The 21,990-nt window shown below is 30.1% G+C and overlaps 2 protein-coding genes across 6 annotated transcripts; one reads left to right on the forward strand and one right to left on the reverse strand.

The window, feature by feature from the left end:
- Window positions 117-15,918, reverse strand: LOC109351917 (beta-glucuronosyltransferase GlcAT14B-like). Of its 3 annotated transcripts, none has more exons than XM_019593620.1 (5): window positions 15,904-15,918; window positions 1,695-2,433; window positions 1,505-1,580; window positions 1,296-1,411; window positions 117-925 (listed from the first exon to the last, which is right to left on the reverse strand). In XM_019593620.1, the coding sequence occupies exons 2-5, from the start codon at window positions 2,266-2,268 to the stop codon at window positions 426-428; spliced, it is 1,266 nt and encodes a 421-aa protein (XP_019449165.1). In that variant the 5' UTR covers window positions 2,269-2,433; window positions 15,904-15,918; the 3' UTR covers window positions 117-425. The 3 variants fall into 3 exon arrangements, with proteins under 3 accessions (XP_019449165.1, XP_019449164.1, XP_019449163.1); XM_019593619.1 differs by lacking the exon at window positions 15,904-15,918 and adding an exon at window positions 3,124-3,412 and having other exon boundaries at window positions 1,695-2,424; XM_019593618.1 differs by lacking the exon at window positions 15,904-15,918 and adding an exon at window positions 3,124-3,412.
- On the forward strand, window positions 12,557-16,476 carry LOC109351916 (proton pump-interactor 1-like). 3 transcript variants are annotated; one of them, XM_019593614.1, is made up of 8 exons: window positions 12,557-12,707; window positions 13,278-13,695; window positions 14,200-14,385; window positions 14,502-14,681; window positions 14,794-14,988; window positions 15,111-15,209; window positions 15,355-15,849; window positions 15,950-16,476. In XM_019593614.1, the coding sequence occupies exons 2-8, from the start codon at window positions 13,321-13,323 to the stop codon at window positions 16,232-16,234; spliced, it is 1,815 nt and encodes a 604-aa protein (XP_019449159.1). In that variant the 5' UTR covers window positions 12,557-12,707; window positions 13,278-13,320; the 3' UTR covers window positions 16,235-16,476. The 3 variants fall into 3 exon arrangements, with proteins under 3 accessions (XP_019449159.1, XP_019449161.1, XP_019449160.1); XM_019593616.1 differs by having other exon boundaries at window positions 12,562-12,679; window positions 13,282-13,695; XM_019593615.1 differs by lacking the exon at window positions 12,557-12,707 and adding an exon at window positions 12,715-12,814 and having other exon boundaries at window positions 13,282-13,695.

The following is a 21,990-nucleotide window of genomic DNA, read 5'->3' on the forward strand; positions in this document are numbered from 1 at the left end:
ACCTTCAGTAATCCACTAAAAAAAATTACCAACATAACTGCCTTGCAGTTTTTTACTGACGACTCCTAAAATTTAAATATAATGATCCAAATATTTGTTGTCTATATGATATAATAAATGTCATGAAAAATGAAGTAAAGAAACAAAGCTACAAAATCTAGTGGAGGTATGATCTTGGCACTGCAAAATATTCTGAACTCTTGTATCAATTGTACTTATAAATTGAAAAAGGACTCTCATAGTATCTTTGGTACTGAGTATGGTGGAACTTTGTTCCTAAGTTCATATTTTGGATTGGCATGCCTTACAAGATACTGCGATTAAGGAGGTGTGGGGTGATGGAGTAACATATGTGGCTTAAAAGTTACTATCTTTTAATTTGTATGACTTCCAACTCCAACTATTAAAGTTTCCAATAGGATCATCTATTTACACTGATTCTGGCGAAATCTAGACTTCAAAGTTAGCCTAGCTACGAGTAGACGAAGCCTTTGAGATCCCGAACCAGGTTTAATCTTGTAAATGCTTCCAACCTTAGAACATCTGGGTTTGCCAGAACACCAACCACCTGGTGTGAGTAGTCCCTTTTTCCTGCGTAGTAAATTTTTATCAATCACGTCCAACACCGGATCGTCTTGCTTAAATTTCCTCGCGAAGGCAGCACTGCTTGCAATCATTTTTTCTGTGTCATTGATACCAAGGACATGAGGGTGCTGCTTAGGAGGGTTGTCCCATGAAATATAGTGCAAGTCACTGTTGACAACTGTCTTAGCTAGCTCTGGTGAATTACATGCAACAGTCTGAAAGTAGTCTTCAGGGGAAGAGATAAAATTAGTGTAGTACATAAGCAGGGTCCTTGGCAGGTTATCCCATCCCCAAATAATATATTCTACAAATGCACGCGACAAAACCATCCATGCCGAACCTGAATAGTGTTACTGCCATGATTCAATGAAAACTTTGGACAACAAAGTAGATAATAATCATAATAATAAACGAGATGGCATCATGTGACATGCGTGAAACTAGAAATTCTGAAATTGGACTAGTAAAACTGAAACTTTTAGTGAGCCGGTTGAACTGTTGAAGTACCAAATAGTTAAATGAACTATATAACTCATTGAGGTATAACATAAAAAGTGACTACAGGAATAAAAAGCAGTGTCTGCGACATATTTGACAGCCATATCTTCTTAGACTGTTCTCCAAATAAGTACAGATGAACCTACAGTGATCACCTGATAAATTATTGCAAGGTAAATGAAATAAAAGTGCAAAGGAAAGGACAGACTAACCAGTAAATAGTTTAAAAGCTGTTGGTAAAGTTCTCTTAGGACCAACAGAAAATACATCAGACTTGTTTGACATGTATAACCCAGGGTCTACAATTAAAGGCATTGCTCGTTTGTCACTGCAAAGTGTGGTTCAATTCATCATTATGTATAAATCAAGGTTGCATATATCAGGATTAGCATAACTCATTGCTAAATAAAAAGAAACTTACAGCTTCCATCCTAAATAACTTGTGTGCTCAATGAAGTTAATGCTTCTATCTAAATCTGAAAAAGTGTATAGAAGATCTGCACAATCATTCACTATATTAGTCTAACAACAATTGAGACAAAATTTTGTAATCCTAAACAGTTTGAAGCAAAAACTAATTGAAGCAATCAAATAGAATATAATAGACTCACCATCCTGAGTCACAAGTGGATAATCTGAAGCACTAAGGTTAATGAACCAATCCCAGTCTTTACTTCTCTTAAGCAAGATAGCACAAGCATGAAGAGTATTTGCAACCATCGTGGGTCCTCTGTAAGTGACCATATTAGCTTTCTGAATCATGAAAACATTTCCAACCTTAGTGAAGATAGGCTGTTTCTCAATTCGAGATGCGAGCTCCAACCTTTCCTCTAGTGGCGATTCCAGGTCCAAGTGAACAACATAGTGGTTTAGTGGGTGATAAAGGGCATGAAGAGTTCTCCATAGCTTTTCCAAATCCCCTTTTGAGCCAGAAATCAAATAAGCAAACCGGGGAATTGTAGCCCCAACAAGAGGTGGAGGTGGAGCTGGAGTAATCTTTGTCTCCGCGAATTCTGGAACAGTTTGGTTTGTGGCGATACGAGAAGGGAGAATGAACAATATTGAATTAAAGTTTTGGTGAATTGAAGAGACTATTCCCATGTAGGCTACAAAGAATATGGATATAGCAGAGATCACAATGAGAGGAAAGAGCCATTTCTTCTCCATGTGAAAGGATTCCTTCATTGAGACTAATCATGCACACTTATTCAATTATATAAATCTAGATTCAATGAATCAATCAAATAACAAAGTCAATTCACCATGTAGCAGCCACTGAAATAAACAAATTTGGTACCCACTTCATAAATTCTCTCAATAAACTTTGCCTTTAAATGCTGTCTGTTGAATCTGTAGAATAAAAATCAAGTATTGAATCCAAGAAGTAAATTAGATATTGATTGTTTTCACATAAGCAGAGAAATTGCACTCACCAAAATCAACCAAACAGGTTGAGTTCCAATAAAATTAGTAAATAAAAAAACTGATATTTAAAGTTACTAAAATTGATCTATTTATGTAAGCATTGTGTGACTCATATCAGTATGCTTTTCCGATTAGAAAGAGACAAATATGGATTAAAAAATCAACACAGTGCCAAAAGATTAAAACGACTGATAAAGTAAAAAAGTACAGTGTTTGTAACATCACAGATACAGAACATGGATCTAGATCATACAAGAAATCGTTGAACTAACTAGCTAGGATAAAATGATCATGTCTGCTCAACAATGACCTATAGTTTTGATCCCAAACTGTTTTTTCAAATTGTTTATTAGAAGACATGCTATCAAAAAATCGCTTGGAATGAAAAATGATCAAAGAAAAACGGCAAAATGGACAAAGCCCATATTAGAAAATCGTTTTTTGTTGTTGAAACATATGAACAGCATAAACACAGAAAAATAAAAATATAAGGCAGCAGAAACTGCATGTGGTGAAGAACACAAGGCTATTCATGAAACAAATAATTAATTACTATATGTATTATTACACGGATGATCTATACAGTAATAATAGAAAGAAGCAGAAGACACAAACCTGTGTTTGGCGAAGGACAAGAGAACAGAGAATCAGGACAAAGGTGCAGACATAAACTACAAATAAGTTAGATTTAAAGAGAGATTTATGAATTAAAAATGATAAAGGGGTTTCTTTTGTTGTAAGCACGACGTTTGTTTGTTAAAGTTTAATTATTTCAATGTTATAAGCGTGTAAGCAAAAGTGAGAAAGTCGTTACATATGTTTTGGTTGAAAATTAGAAACTCTGTCACTTCTTTCTTACTCTCTAACACAACTATCTCTTCAAACTTAAGCTTAGGCATTTCAGTTACTCGGAGGCTTATTGCATGGTTTCTGTTTTCCTTAGAAATTATAAGTGTTGTCTTGTAAACATGTTAGCTGGTAGGTAAATAACCTAAAAACGTTTTAGAGTTGATGCAGTGTTGTGAAAATTGATATAGAATAACAATTATATCAGCAAGAATCGGTTATATTACCCGATTTTTAATTGAATTGTATTATTTATATTAACTGTTTTCTATTTAATTTTTTAATGAAAATGACTTATTTTTTTAAATAAAGTATTTGTATGAATGACTAAACACACATTTATTATTTTTTTTATATTTCTAAAACATAATAATAATCAGCTAGAAACTGACACATTTTTTTTAAATGTTATGAATGTAATGTCTATCAATTTATGTATATTTATTACATTATTCATTATTTATTTGCATTGTTTTGTAAAGAGTCAAAAATAATTAAATATGAAATGATAAATGGTACAATAACAATACATAAAACTTATATACAAATAGTGTATATATTTTTATCCGCTAATGTTATATCAAACTTGACTAATGTACAGTTTGGTTAATCAAACACTAATTGAACTATTATATCATATACATATTATAACAGTTTAAAATTTATGTACTGATCGTGTAAAGTTTTTTACACTCTCGGCATATCATCCACCATTTATTTGTAATATTTTTGTTTGAAAGTCAATGATAGTTAACATATCAATGGTGGAGATTTACTGACAATGTGAAAAAACATTTACATTGTTACTGTATACGTATTAAATTCATACTATAATAGTAAGAGAAAAAGATGTATGCACTGACAGTGTACAAGATTTATACATTGTCATTGTATCATCCACCAATATGTTAAATTATTGTTGACTTTTCAAAAAAAGTAATCCAAATGAAGGGAGATGATAGTGTGTATGTGTATAAATCTTTACATTGTCAGTGTACAGATTTTACACTCTAATAGTAAATAAAAAGACTTATATTAATACATATGTATGTGGAGAGAACCAATAAAATATTGCCAAATTATTAAAATTTAATTTTAATTAAAATTTAGTCATAAATAATAGAACATAAAAATATAAATACATTTATTTCTATATATAACGTGTTATATATGTCTTTATACAAGTTTTCCTCGCAAACAATTCTTCACACTAACAAAATAAAGTAAATAGAAAAGACTTTTTTTTGGCCTAGCTTCACCGGACTAAAAGGATGAAGTCTTACAAGTTTCGTGTTATATTTAAATGTGCTAAACATATAATTTTCAAATGTGGACTTTATATTTCTTTGCTCATTACACAATGTTTTTAGGGATTAGCAATCAGCGTTTGGTGTGAGGGATTTGAATATTTTGTATGAAAGTACACGTTCAAACCTTGTTGCCACGTTTCCTTTTTGGTAATACCTTCTTGCGATTTTTTTTGCTAATATCTTCTTGCCACATTTGTATCATAAAAAGAGTATTATCAAATAATTAATTGATGTATTTGTTTGTTTGTTTTAATTTTATAAGACTCTTTTTATGAAATATTAAGCAAATCAAGAAATATGATTAAGTTCGCCCATAATAAAAAAACAGTCAAACGACTCAGCCAAAATAGTCAAACATAATTAATCAAAAACAAATATGATAATGTATTTTAGCTTGGATCAGTTCCCATAGTGGCACAATTGAGGTCATATTTTCCAAATGGGTCTTACTGACCAGTTGGTCAGAAATCAATAAAAATGAATAATTTTTCATTGCATACTTACAAATATACACCTCATCATCAATTTACATTCACTTAAAACTACAAAGTTATGTTAGATCTTTAAGATGATCAAAAAACTTTTGGTTTAATTTTTGTGAACAATACTTATTCGGAGGAACAACCACGCAATTCAAAAAGGAATAATTTTTTACTTTCAATGTTACTGGGTTACTTGATATTGTATATCAACCACAAATTAAATACTTTGCCGATGAGCTCATAGCTGATGCAATTTTCCCTCAAATTCTCTCTAACAAACCCAACTCCTCTATTCCAGCTGACAGGGAATCTCCCCCAACTATTATTTGTTCCCCTATATTCTAAAAACATTATTGCTCAAAAACTTTGTTCCCCATATTCTAAGAAAAATATTTTTTTTAGAATCTTTATATTTATTTTCCTTCAACTGTTCTAATCATATAAAAATTGACATGATAATATCTATTTTGGTGAAGTGAGTTGAGTATTAGTCAAATTGAATAATAAAATCCTCTAATATCTTTCATGTTCCCTGGTAACATTAGAGAATATATTTTTGAAAATAAATATATCAGTCATTGTTTAAATAAAATTTATTAATTTTAATTCTATCCTTCATAACCCAAAATCGTCAACTCTTGTGGCTGAATGGGGATGAAGCTGATAAAACAAGGAGAATGGTTTTGGTGACTGTTGGGACCACTCGTTTTGACATTGTGAATTGAACATTGTTGATCCATAGTATTGTGATCGATGGATAAAGTTTTACATTCACTAGCAACAATGAGAAATATAGGTAGCATGTGTATAAAACATCAAATATAATAGAATTAGGAATAAATGTCTTGTTGATAAAGAAACTTGAGTAACACCCATCATAGAAAAGATAGTAAAACTTATCTTTTAAGTAATTCGGGTATGTTTTAATAGGCCTCTAGAACCTCAAAGAAGAAGAGGAGATTAGATGCAAGGTAACTCAATTGTTAAAGGTAGATATAGGCAAAACCATTTGGAATAATATAAATATCAATGATTTATGATAAAAGATAATAACTTCATTTGATTCATTCGTCTAGTAGGAAAGGGTAAGGTATGATTGCTGTTATTGTTACTTGAATACTTGTTGAATGAACTTCCTCATGATATATAGGGAAAATTGCACATGAGCTTGTCTTATTTGAAATTTTCAATTGTAAAAATACACAATTTATTACTTCAACCTTTCTAGTCTACTGATTTTCTTATTCTCACTGTTAATTGTTTATTTTGCATGTTTCATCGCTAATTATGTAGTTATAGACACTGTAATTTTCATGTCTACACCAATAACATATTTGTTGCTTGTTTTGGTGGCTAGTATTCTGCTCTCACGTTCATGATGGGTTGTTATCTTGGAACGGGATCTACTGTCCCAGAAAAGTTCCTGTCTCATGTCTCACACCAATCAGTGTTTGCTAATAAATCAAAATTAACATCTCAATTTATTTTTATTTTATTAAAATAATATGTTAATTTCATATGTCAATATATGAATGGAATGAGACAAGAATGGGGATACCAAGTTGGGACAGGTAATCCCCATCCTGTTATCTTATCCATGTCTATGGTGTTTGGTAATTGGTTACATTTGATGATTTTTTCTAAAAAGAAACTTGGCTTGGATAAGTATTGGTTAAATGTAACTGAGTACACTTGTGTAACACACCAATTCAAGGGAGCTAAGAAAAAGTTGGGGAATAATTTTCAGTCATAATCACATTTGAAAATGGCTGTTTTTTGCTATGATATTCTCCAGAAATAACATACTTGTAACAAGTGAAGGGACTCCAAAGTGATGTTGGAAAATAAGTTTCATATTACATATTTCATTTCATTATATTGTGAATAATTTAAATAAATATTTTTATCATTGTCGGTTGGTTTTGAGGTAGAACTTTATTAAATGGATGTGTTCCCATAACTAAATATAATGAATGCCCCGAGCCTTTCTGCATTTTAATTGATTTAATTCCTAAAGGTGCTGAAAATCTTGCATCCATGTGTTGCCTTTTCATCATGAATTAACAATATAGTTATATTAGCATCAGCATATGCTGTGATGCACGTATACTTGTTATCCAATACCTACAGTTACCTGTACATAGTTCAATTTTGCTATTTACTTCATTAACTATAAGCTTTATATAGCAAGTCGCGAGCTTCAATATGAGTGAAATCATTTTGTTGATACTATATTACTATTCAGAATAGATTTATACTTTTCGAGAAAAATCTTCGGGAAACAATTAAATGGAAAAAAAACATGAATTTGCTGCTTCTTAATTCTTATTGGTAGGTAAGCTATATTTTGATTAAACCGAGAGGAAACATCAAATTATATCAGCTATAAAAATTTGATGTGACATACAATATGTTGCTTCTTCAATGTAAAATATAGAAAACATCAATAGAGCTAATATAATTAGCATTAGCTAGATATGTTAAATATATTTAATAGCGCTATTGATGTTTCCGATAAAAACTATATATATACAAATTTGATGTTACTTATAATCAAATTTTATTAAAATTGCCAACGACTTTGGTAATACAATTTAATGTTATTATAGTCTTTAATCAATTAGTTTTTCTTCCAAATATACTGCCTCGACTTTCTCAAATGTGCTAGCTCTGGATTAGTCCCAGATGCATTGCCTCAAACTTTTTTCCAAAAGCAATTTGAGCCATAATTTCAATTTCAAATAATTTTGGTGTTGCTAATAAGAAGAAGAAAAATGAATTTATATGAGAAGAAAGAAATGAATTTATCTTATTTAACGATTATACACTGTATGTAACGAGTTTAAAACATAATAAACTTTACCTTCATCCAAAATGTTGGAATATATGTAAGACAGATTGTCAAACATCCTCACGTGTCGATGTCCGACATGTAAGTATTAGAGTGCAACTAAGAGAGGGGTAAATTAGTTGTCTTAAAATAATGGTCGTTTTTTCTACAAAATCAAAGTGTAGCGGAACAATATGCAAAAAAATAATAGGAAATAAAATGAAAGAGATAAGGAGAAGAGAATACACAAGGAGTTTTATATTGGTTCACCTTCTTGTCCCCCGAAGGCTACGTCCAATACTCTTGCCACACAAGAGATTTTCTACTAAAAACACCCCGAGATCTCTATGTACCATACACACTCCCTAATTCTTATACCCTTGGAAAACACATTTCCAAGTGAATCTATTCCCCTTTCTTTTCACACCCCGTGAAAGAAAGAATTTTTTACAAGAATGAAGAATATTCAACTATGTCAGATAGAATGAAGAATATTCAACTATGGCAGATAGCCTTTACGAGTATGAAACTTATGTAACTTGCAATCCAAACTCTGAATATATATATAGAAGTATATAATGCTCTTTGTAAAAGTCTTTGAAACGCTTGAAGCAACTTTTTAAAATTAACTTGAAAGTTTAAGAACAAGTTGCAAAGAGTTCAAAGATAAGTTCTAAGAAAAGTGTGAGAGCTTTTGAGAAAATAGTATGAAAGTTGTATGTATTCTCTTGTATGTTGTGTATTTGTTTGTGTGAGAGTTTAGAGCCTTTATATAGAGTTTACAAGTATCCTTTGAAGGTTTCTGAAAGTGTATGAGTTGTTTGGAGTGAAGAGATTTCGTTTGGAGTGAACACCTTTCACTTTGAAATCTGAAAAACACTTCCAACAACTCTCAGTAATTGGTTACTCATTTGAGTAATCGGTTACTCAAACTTTCTGTCCAACAGATGCTTAAAAATTATTTTGAGTAATCGGTTACTCACTTTGAGTAATCGGTTACTCAGCTTTCAAAAATCAGTTTTTCAGTTGGATAACTCTTTTCTTTTCTCACACATGTAACCTGTTACTCAATGAAGTAACCTGTTACACACTATTTTTTAAAAATGTTTTAAGTCTTCTAAAGTGTCTCACATTTTCTAAAATAGTTTGAGCAATTATACTTGTATATACTTAAGAGTTTAGGATAGAAGTACTTACAAAGACTTAATCTAATGTCTTGAAGCTTTATCTTCATTTGTCTTCATAAGTCATCTTCCTTTTCTTCTTTTTGGTGATGTTGGTGTCTTCATCAAAACCGTGTCAAGGTCAGGAGCAAAATCTTCTTCACAAACATGTATCCGATACGGATACACTCGGATTCGCGAAAGATACGTATCCATAGAGTATCCAAAAATAAATAAAATAAAATAAAATAAAATAAATAAATATTAAGACACGTATCCGATTCGTTTCCAACAAAATGTATGATATATGAATTCGTTTTCAGTAAAGTATAGGATATATAGATTCGTTTCCAATAAAATAGGATAAGATATATTTGTTTCCCATAAAACATGATAAAATAGATTCGTTTCCAATAAAACATGATAACATATATTCATTTTCATAAAAATAAGATAAAATATATTTGGTAGGGAGGGCAATGATTTTAGGATAGATCCGTTTTCATTAAAATAGAATAAGATTGATTTGTTATGGAGGACAGTGATTTTAAATTTCCATTATATTTTTTTACTTTAGATATTTTGATTTACACTTATAATTTTATCATATTTTATGTGTTTTTTATATGTGTATCCCTGAACGTATCGTATTCTGTATTTTGGAAAAAATACGTATCGATATATCGGATACGTATCGTACCCGATACACGTATCAGTATCAGTGCTTCATAGTATGTATAAGTATATCAGTATCTTGAGTTTTATTATAGACAATATATAGAGGATACATAAATGAGAAAAAATATATGTAGTGTATAAGTTCGATACATTATCATTGTATCATTCATATTTAATCATGAGTGATTTTTCAATAAAATACAACTAAATGATGAATTATGTATTAATTGTATATAAATGTTTATATTAATAGTGTATAAATATTACCCTCTACGTAAATATAAAAAATATCAAATATATCTTATATCTTAAAAGATCTTTACGGGCTGAGATTGTCTTATCTTTATTATTTATTTAATTATGGATATAATATTAATATAAATACTGATTAAATGTATTTTACATTATATCATATCATTTTATCATTTATACTATATATATTTATCTATACTTCTATATATATACTATATACAAAAGTAAAATATGGTGTACTTTGACCACCATCATGGACTAATTTTTAATTTCCTATTTTGCCATTAATTTTTTAATTATAAAAAAATTATATCATAGTTGACCATTTTTAATACAATAATCATCTATCTTACCTTAAATTGGATATTATAATAAACACAAAAAATTGTAACATAAAGTACCCCCAATACAAAATATTCTAATTCTCTAAAATGAAATATATAAAAATTGAATATTTAATACCATAAAATAAGAATGTTGTCGATAGGTATGAAGCAATGTTGTGAAATCCAAGTCGGACATCAAACTGGAAGAGGTCTCATATTAAGTTTAATCGGTTTAAACGGTTAAACCGTCTGGTCGTATATGATGATTTCATATATAATTTATCATTTTTATATATAAATATATAGTTATATATAAATACAAAATTTTATCTAATTAATAATTATATATAATTACATTGAAATAACATTTTTTCTTTCTTTTTTTGTACCGGAGTAAAACAAAACATCAGAGTAGTATTCATTTTTTTTAAATTTTAAGCGAACCTCCCGATTCACTTCCCAAGTTATTGCTATTCAAACGGATTTAGCATGATTGGACCAAAATTTTTCTGGTTCAAAGCGGTCCAACCCCTCACTCGGTTAAGACTACAAACCAATATCGTTTTCAAGTCCGGTCAGTGATCAAACCGTCAATCTTTTCGGTCCGATCTGGTTATCACAACAGTGGTATGAAGTGTATGCCAACACTCAGGTTTATAATGGCATCAATATAATGTATTATTTTGATTATTATTTTTCTCATTTCATATTTAAACTTTATAATTTCAAAAAAAAAAATATATATATATATATATATATATATATATATATATAATAACTCAAGTGAGAGTGAATAATAAATCTTATTTAAACAATTAAAATTAAAAAATACATTATTTTTTTAAACGAAATGATTATTAATTGACTTTTAATCAAAATCAGTTATATATAATTCTAAGACCCATATTTATTTTTCCTATAATTTTTATATAAAATTTATTTCCTTTTTGTCACTCCTTCAACATAATAGTAAGAGGACCTATAAAAAGAAAAGATGCATGGCAGATTTGTGGTTTCGTGGAACATGAGTTCATGTTGTAACTGAGTAGTGAGCCTTTGATGTGACACCTGAACAACAGAGAATATTTCAGTGGGGACACTTCTTCACTTTGGCACTTCCTGATTCTAATCTTATTTGTATTATTGTTCATTAACGCTGGTAACATAACAAGCAGAAACATGCATCTTTGTAAAACTGTTCAAAGAAAAAAAAAACAGCTGTTATTAATGATGGTCAATTATAAAACACTTTAACATTTTCGACACATACCACATTAGCTCTATATTTGTAATTTGATTGACATATAAAGAGAGCATTAATATATCAAGGCAAACACTGGATTGAATTCTTAAATGACTTTCTAAGATTTCAAAAAACTTCAACTATTTTTATCTTTATATATGAGACTAATTTTTAACATTTTCAACTTCATTCTTATACGTGTAATTATATTTATTTTAATCTGGTCTTTGTCATTGTATGTTTTTTATTTCTAGGTGGAATCTATTGTCAATATATAATCACTAATCAATTTTTAATATATACAACGAATTAAAATTTTAACCTATTGTCATATATAAAAAAATGAAATTGAAAATAAATAATTAAAGAAGTGGTCTCATATATTAAAGTCTAATATTTACGAACCTAAACCAAATATTCATATAAATTTATTAATTGAATTAAATGATCTTAATCATTTATCATATTCAATCATCTACGTTAATATATATGATCAAAAAATATATATTTTAAAGAGATCACATACATTGATTAACGAGATCCAACCTGAGGGAGAGATAGATGATCTCCTTAAAGAAACATGAGAAATTCAATCTTATCATTTATATAAAAATACTTTATTAATAGAAACAAAATAATAGTCATGCCAATAAAATACTATTATCCATTTCCAAACCGAAAAAGTCATCCTTATTTATCCCCTCTTTTTAATATATATAATTGTTTTATGACATTTTTCAAATTTTTATATTTTATAATTTCAAGATCTGATTATCCTTTTAATCAATAAATATGGATCATATTAATTAATTCTTTTATTGTTTTTAGGAAATAAGTAAATGTTTCGGTCAAAATCTAAGATTGTCGCTCATAAATAGTAGCACAGTGTAACTCTAGCCAGCCACCTTTGTATTTCTTGTCTCTTCAGCTTGTTTGCACTGACAGCGATCTCTCCTTCTCTTCCTCCAATTTTTCTCTCTTTCTGAAGTTTTTTTCTTCCTAATTTTGGAATTGCGTTTTGAATTCCCTTTGTCAAAAAGGGTACTTTTTCTTTTGCAATCTCTCTCTTTCACACACTGGCGTTTTTTCTATCTTTCCCTTTTATGCTTGTGCAATTATTATTTTTTCAAGTTACTCTGTACAAAATTCTTGTCTTTTTGCATGTACCAATCGTGAGTATGGCTATTCAAGTTTTTTACACCAGCCCTTTAGTTTTCTTCTATTGTAATTGTCTTATTTCTGTGGAATTTGAATTTGCATGTTCTGTTTGTTCATAGAACAATGTCTATTCTTTGTCATAAAAAAACAATTTTCTTTCTTTTCTGTTGTATGTTTGAGATGAATCATAGATCCTTCTGTCAATTTGATATGCACTGTTGAAAATTACGGTTTGTGATGAACATGATAGAATTCATGTATTTATTGACCAAATGAGATGTTTATGATTCATTAAGCACTGGCCTTGATTTCTCTGGGGGTTAATTGTTGATCATGGTTAGAAAACCTAATTTTTTTTCTTGATTCATGGTTTGGCATTCATGTAACTGCTAATTAGGCCTGTGGATGAAGCTCCTGAATTATATCAGTTCTTGAATAATCCCTATATTCATAATTTCATACGAAGTACTTTGCTTTGGAATTAGGTTTATTGGTTTTTGTGAGGCTGTTGTCTAGTTGAAGCGATGGCAGGTGAGGTTGAAGGATTTGAGATGATTCAAGGGCCTGTGGAAAACGGTGCTGAAGAAGACAAATCCATTTCGAACGAAAAAGAATGTGTGAAACTGGAACAAGATTCGGGAGTTTCAGACTCCACAATATTGTGGTCACATGCAGATGAATCTTCTGCAGCAGAAGAGAATGGTGTTTCGGATTCCAGTGGCTCAAAAGATATAGGTGAAGAGTGGCCTGCGCCTCAGAAGATACATTCATTTTATTTTATCAGGTTGCGGCGTTACAATGATCCAAACATTAAACCTGAAATGGATAAGCTTGATAAAGAGATGAACGAGAAAAATCAAGTTCGGATTCAGCTCACCGATGCTATTAGGGCAAAGCGGGTAAGCCAAGAATAATTTCGTCTTAATGTAGTTGAAATGGGAAGACAAAGTCATTAAGTGTCAGGAAGCTACATCTTTTAAAATGGGAATTATGGATTTTAGTTCTTTTCTGTGAGATCAATTAAAGTAACATTTATATGCTAAATGTGATTTTCTTATGCTATGAATAGCTTTTCTGATGAAAAAAAAATCTTATAGAGTCCGGTGAAGTAGGTCGTTTCATGTACTTGAACCCACCCAGTGGGATAAGGTTTAGCAGATTTTCCAAGATGCTCCTATGCTTTTTTGAAAGAAGTGGAGACTGTTAGCATTGAGTCACCTTCTCCACTTTTAGTCTACAAGAACATTTCATATCTCAAAATTTATTGAATATAAAAGCAAACATTGATGGGCATATTGCTCAACAATGGACTGTTATTTCTTAAAAGCGTATATTTCGAGGTGACATGCCTGGCTCCTCCGCAGGCATCATCTAATGTAATTGCATTTTTGGTCGATATGCAGTCAGAACGAGCAGAGTTGATTTCCCAGATTAAGCCTCTACAAGAGAATAATAAGCAAATCCAGAGTATATTGGATGAGAAAAGAAAAGAGATTGAACATCTGCAACAGGCACTGGGCAAGCTTCGCACCTCAAACAATGCTGGCCAGGGTGGATTATGCTTATCTGAGGAGGAACTTAATAATATTGTATGTTATGATTCCAAGTTCTTTATATGCAAATTTCATCACTTTTCTGTATTTAGTTAATCCTGACATCTTTACTTGATTCACCCACTACTTCCAATATGCTTTGCTTGATGCAGATATATAGCTTGCGATACCGCATACAGCATGAGAGCATTCCGCTCACCGAGGAAAAACAAATCATTCGAGAAATCAAACAGCTTGAGGGGACAAGGGACAAAATTATTGCTAATGCTGCCTTGAGGGCCAAAGTACAAGATTCTGTTGGGAAGAAAGAAGCCATACGAGATCAGGTTAAGGTAAGATAGTTTTGTTTTAATTTTGTCTATGGAACTCCTTGTTTTGTTAATTGTCTGTGATCGTAATTGTTTATCATTTATAAAGTTCTTTAGCAATTATTTTCCATTGCAGCTTATTAGTGGGGAATTGGATGGAGTAAAAAAGGATAGGCAAGCAGTTCGATCCAAAATCAATAAACTTGATGATGCACTGAAAGCCATAGACAAGGACATCCTGTCTTTAGAGGAGGAAAAGGTAACTGTTACTCAGAAGAGGGAAAAAGCTTTCGAGAGCATTCAACAGCTAAGAAGAAAGCGTGATGAGGGGGTATGTTTTAATTTCTCGTGACACGCATACAGAGATACACATCTTATTTTTATATCTCTTATTCCTGATAGGAGATGCTAAGCTATACCCTTCTGAGTTTGAATTGTTATTAATTTGTTCAGAACACCTCATTCTACGAAAGTCGTCGAATTATGACCAAAGCAAAGGATCTTGCTGCACAGAAAGATATTAATGCTCTTCAGGAACTTTCGCACAAAGAGGTTGTCTACTTAGTATTTAATTTTTGAAGAAGCACTGTCTGATATATCGGCATTGCACTTTAACCATCTGATAGCTTTTTTCCTGCTTTTATTTTCTGGGTTGTGATTGCATTCTTATTTTTGAACTTATTTTTCTGTGCTTCAGGTAGAGAAATTTATGTCACACTGGAACAGTGACAGAACTTTTAGAGATGACTATGAGAAAAGGCTTTTGCAATCATTGGATAGTCGACAGTTGAGTAGGGATGGACGGATGAGGAACCCAGATGAAAAGCCACTTCTGGAAGAACCAAAACCCGATGAAAACAATACATTACCAAATAGCAGTGTGAAACAGGGAAACGAGGAAGCTCTGCTCGCTCAGAAGGTTCAGAAAGTAACGAAAAAGAAAGGAGGAGATTCGAAATCCAAATTGGATAATAAGAATTTAGAAGATACTGATGAATATGAATTTGAGAATTCACATAAGGAGACTTCTGTCGAAGAGACCACAGTCGATGCAGAAAAGTTGAAAGAAATTAAAAGAATTGAGGAAATTGCGAAAGCGAAGCGGGCCTTGGAAAGGAAGAAGAAGTTAGCTGAAAAAGCTTTAGCCAAGGCTGCTAAGAAAGCACAAAGGGAAGCTGAGAAAAAGCTTAAGGTGATTGTTGATGTAACTCATTATTTACTTTTTTGTCACGTGTTTGATGAATACAAAATTAGATATTGAAAAATATGAAATCTGCTCTCGATGTATTCAGGGACGCGATAAGAAAGCAAAGAAGGAAACAGATGAAATGGTGGAGGCTACAGAAAAACAAAATGTTAATTATAACGTCGTCGAGGACTCAGCTCCAGTGAAGGAAAAGGTTCAAAAGGATAGCAGGACTAGTTACAGGTGTAGAAGTAAAGGCCCAGAAGCGATTCCAAAAGTGATTATTAAGCGTAAAAAGTCTAACAATTTATGGGCAGGGTTTACAATTTTTGCTTGTTTTATTATGGCCATGACAGTGTTTGCATTGCACTCTATTAGCTTAGATATATAAACCATAAGGAGCTGTATCCCAATTTTCTGTGTGTATGCGTGGGTAGGTTTACTGGTGTAGCCTAAGTTTTTTCTGTTCGACACATCTTGGGTGAATGGATCAAACTCTCTTTCTGTGGTGAGAGCTGAATATATCATGTCTTATAACTCTTTAGGCTTTCAATTTTTGTGCAGGTTTCATGTTAATTGAAACTTGGATTAGTTAGTTAATTGGTTAGAGGAATAAAAATGTTATTGTTAAAATTCTATGTGATGGTTGTTAATATTCTTGATGAAATATAATTTTTTTTTATGATTGATATTTGTAAAGACATCTAATTTTTTCCACTCCAGTAATAATAAAATATCCCAACAAATATTTGTTTTTCAAGAGGTTTTTTAATAAATAAATAAGAAATAATAAAATAACACTGGTACAAGATAATAACTATTATGAGTATTATCTAAGTGTTTGAAATTCCTAAAAAAAAGGGAATTGATTGTATTTATATTTTAGAAAAAGTAATAAATAATCACCTTTGAATTAAAGATTACAGAGTTGCTAGCTACATATTTTATATATAAATTGAATAGGCTGATGATTTTACATTATAAAATTTTGACATTTAATAGTTATATGATTAAAGTTGTAAGTTAACTTTTTATTTTCTACTATTTATAAATACATTAAATTTGGGAGTCATAACGTGGTCTGATAGTGAAGAAAGCGGTCGTATGGAATGTAATACAGGAATTATAAGGTGATTTGATAGTAGGGCGTAAGAGGTTGAGGGTGAAGTCTCACCCAACAAAAATATTAACAACTAACATACTAACAATTTTCAATCAAAATAAATAAATAAATACATTAAATACGATTAAAGTTGTAAGTTATTTTTTATCTTCAACTGTTCCTATATGCATTAATTAGGCTGGTGTTGCTCTATTTAAACTTTATCTCTTTGTCGTCTAAAAACGTTTCCTAAAGTTACTCCAAAGTTTAAATCGTTTTTTATTTTATGATCGGACTTGATTTTCTCCGGTTCAAAGCGATCCAACTCTAATTTGATTAAGACTGTAAATTAGAGCCGTTTTCAAGTTCAGTCAGTAATTAGACCATCTAGTCTGGTCCAGTTCTCATAACACTGATTTTTACCTATAGTAACAGCCTTGATTAAGTTTCCAATCTCCTTAAATAGGAGTTATTTTGTCGTATATCGCTATATTTATACTATGAGTTCTCACACTTTCAAACATTTGGTAAAGATTCTCAGTTTAGACTTTAGATGTAGGTATTATTTTTGACATGTCTGACAGACTTTTACATAAAAAACATACGTTCAAGCAACCTCTTTATATTCACACCATTAGAATATATTTTTAATAATTTATAATTTTCAAAAATATATCTCATTTAACTTATTTAAAAAAATATTCATATGACTTACTATATAAAGCATAATTATAAAAACCGTTTCGTACCGGCCGGTTCAATTGGAAAACTGGTGAACTGGACCCCTAATCGATACGGTACAGGTGTTGAACCGACCAAGTATCAAACCGGTCAAAACCGGTCAAAAACCTGTCAAAACTGGTGAACCGGCTGGTATTTTACTCAATGTTGTTAGAACCGGACCGGACGGTCCGACCAGTCTGACCGCTGACCGGACTTGAAAACGGCTCTGGTTTGCCGTCTTAACCGAATGAGAGTTGGACCACTTTGAACTGGAAAAAATCCGGTCCGACCATGTTAAACCCGGTTAAACCGGATTAACCCGGGAAGTAAACCGGACGGCTCACTTGAAAATAAAAAAAATGGAACAATATTCTAATATTTTGTTTTACTACGGTCCAAAAAAAATAATTATACATAATTATTAATTATATAAAGTTTTACATTTATATATAACTATATATTTATAAATAAAAATTATTAATTATGTACGAAACCACCCAGTCAGACCGGACAGTTTAACCGTTTAAACCGGTTAAACCTAATACGGGACCTCTACCGGTTTGACGTCCGGCTCGGGTTTCACAACACTGATTTTACAAAACCGGCCGGTTTATACACATATTTGTTTTTTAAAAAAAAACTTAAAAACTTAAAAATCCTTTACAATGTGACCCACATTTCCAACCATTCTTCAACCCTTCAAGGCACATACTTCCAAAACATACTTAGATTACACTTTTTGGTTCCTAACATACATTTATATAATCTTGGAGTACTGTCTGAAGATAGGATTTGGTATAAAAATTTAATATTCATATGAGACAACTTTGACTCATTGGTGTTAAATGTTAAAACTCCAAATTTATTTGTTTTGTAGAGTGAGTTGTGAACTTATGTCATTTATTTATATTTTTGCGGTTGTTAAGTGATACTTTTGGATTGATATATATTTTGTAATTTAAACTTTTGAATTTGTTAAAGACTTAAAGTTGTTTATTTATGTGAATTTTAAATAGATTATAAATTTGAGTATCTACCTATTTGGAATTTTTTTGTTATAGGTTTATATATATAAAAATATAAGTAGTATGTCCGGTTTAACCGGCATACGATTTAATTACTGAACCACTGCTTGAATCACTATACCACTATACCAATACCCTGACCAATTTGATAACCGGTACGGTTTTAACAACACTGATATAAAACATATTTGATGGGATATCATTATTAACTTGGAATTTTTTAACCTACATACTAAATAATTGTAATAGAGATATAATGTCTCTTATTATTACTTCTATTTTATTCCATGTCATTGATAATGAAAAAAAAAAATTAATTGATATATGATTGAGATCATCTCCAGATCCTCTATTACTGGAATATAAGGGGAATAGAGTTTGACATTTTTAATATCATTTTATTAAAATTATTAAAATCTAGACTGTTAATTTTTTTATCTAATGATCACACCATATGCATTTTCAAAAGTTGGTTCTCTAATTGTAGGGTATGCATTTTCAAAACCTTGGCTTTTAATTTCCCATTAAAGGTTGCTATCAAATTATAAGTTTTTTTCATGAATAAGATTCACTCCATTGATTTTTAATTTCCTACTGAAGTCTAAAGGAGGCAATAGGTCTGGATCAGTTCAGATAGTATATTTCATGTATCCGTCTCGTTGTTTCATTTTTTGACTCATACCCCCAAATCATGCTGATGTTTGCTGGGTTTGCTACCCACATGACTTTGGGTACCTAGTAGATTTGCGGGTACCCACAAATTCAAAAAATATTAAAAATAATTGTGAGTAATTTATGTAATTATGTATTTATTTTCCACACTCTTATATGTTATTTAGGTAATTAAAAAATAAAAAATTATAAAACATATTTAAAGTTTTAAATACATTTTAAATTGACTATTTCAACACTATGATATAAAATTGATTTAATAGGAATTGCTCATTCAACAAAATGTTGGATTATATATATAAATTAACGATCTAACATCATATCACTACTTAATAATATAACATCACTTTTAACAACATAACAATCACATTTTTGATTTAATAATGTAACATTATAGATTATATATATAGGAAGGAATAGCAGAGTTAGATACTTATGGGTCTGACAACCTCATTAGTCACACCCAAACCCATCCAACAATGAGTCTTAAACTCTCGGATCTCAATTACTCATGAGGTCCAAAAATATAAACCTATACCCGACTTGTTCTAAGTATTTTTTGTATATATTAATAATACTGAATATTCATTGTCATCCCTACTAAAGTCTCATTCTCTAGAGTGTGGAGGCTTTCAAATATTTTTAGTTAATTGAAAATCCAGAACGTAAGTAACATGACTTGCATTGGAAGCATAACAAATAGCATTTTGCAACTTTAAGGGTCATTTAAAGGATTAGTACTCTAATGCACTAGAATTAGAATGCTAATTCATGTCACACAAACCAGAACTAGAAAGGCCATTTCATTTTCTATTTCAAAATATTCAAATTGATTTATTTTTATTGTATACTTTTGTAATGTACTAATTTGACTTCAATGTAAATAATACGGAGGAACCCATGTGAAAGAATTGATATACCGCTAGTTATTAAAATATGGAGGTTTGAGATAGGATGCTTGTCACTTTCTTTACTCAAACTTCATCGATAAGGTCCTTTGGAGCAAATATAAATAAACTCCCTAGGTTTTCAATTAAAACACAAAGGAAAATCAAAAGAAAGAAGCAAATGTATAACTTAAATTTTGTGCTAGCATCTTTATTCATCATATTTCATTTCTTGATGTTCATTTAAAGGTAGTTATAAGTATGAGTGTACACAGTCGGTTTGGATCAATTTTTATGCAAAAAGTCACACAATCATAAAACATATATAACACACAGATTGATTCAGTTTGGCTTATTTATATTAAGAAATTTAATCCATTTCGACCAAAAAATTATATGTGGTCCAACTTGATTCGATTTTTAATGCAGACATAACATACTTTCAAAGTATCAAATTCGCATAAAAAGCATGTATGTTTCAAAATAACAAGTGTAGTACATTTTCAAAGCGTCAAATTCACATAAAATCACTTATAAGTCTACTCCGAAAATTCTAGTATTAAATCTCATACATGTAAACATATAATTGAACATTAATATATCCATATGAACTAAAAATAAAAACGACAACAAAATTAAAACAACATAAAAATAAAACACAACCATCAAAGCAATACTAACAACACATCAACATAATTTGAACAATAGGAAAATATTAACTAATAAGTAATAACACTTATAACAATAAGAAAGTATGAAAATGTACATTTTAGATGAACAAATGCAAGGTTAATTCGATTTAGAATTAAATAATCTTGATTTTTGTATAAATGTAATTAGTATTTATTCGGTCTAGTTTCTGAAATTGGACCAAGAATCGAACAAATCAATTTTCTAAAAAGGAGTCGATCATAATCCAAACAATTTTGGTTTTGTGCAGTTTCGTTTTTTGGATTGGTTTTCAATTCTTCTTTGGATCGATCTCGATTTAAACACCCCTCATCAGAAGGTGTGTTAACGACATATGCACTTATGCATTTTCTTTTTATCCTTTATTTTAATCATTTAAATTTTAATTAAATAATTTTATTTTCTAACATAAATATTTTATTTTTATCATCATATAAATAATTAATAAAGAATTTATTAACTTTCCTTCTTAGCAAATACCTTTTTGAATGATATTTAATTAAATAATTATATTTTATCAATAATAAATAATAAATAATAAAATAATAAATATTTTTAATAAAAGTAATTAATAAATATATCTTTCTTATTTCATAATTCATTTTCATCCTTCTTTTTAATGATTAACACATGAAAATAAATTCACTATTTTTATCACAATCTTTATCCACTTTAATTTAATAGTTTAAGGATTAAATAACAAAAATAAAATGAATTGTTACCATCATATCAATATTTATTCTATTTATATGTTTTAATTATTGTCATCGTATTAATCTTTCTTCTATTTATATATTTTATTTGTTAGCATCATATTAATCTTTATTCTATTTTTGTTATTTAATTTTAAGTAAATTATATGACAATGGGTTTTAGTAAAATTGCATAAATCAATCATCACTTTTAAACCTACACAAATCACCTCTAATTATATATATACATTACACTGAATACCCCTGTAGAAGATATAAATGTAATTTCTTAAACAAAAAATGACTATAAATGTAATTAAATTAAACAAAATATGGTATATATAAAAATAAGTTCA

This window comes from Lupinus angustifolius, chromosome LG07 (assembly GCF_001865875.1).
Source record: "Lupinus angustifolius cultivar Tanjil chromosome LG07, LupAngTanjil_v1.0, whole genome shotgun sequence".
Taxonomy (NCBI): domain Eukaryota; kingdom Viridiplantae; phylum Streptophyta; class Magnoliopsida; order Fabales; family Fabaceae; genus Lupinus; species Lupinus angustifolius.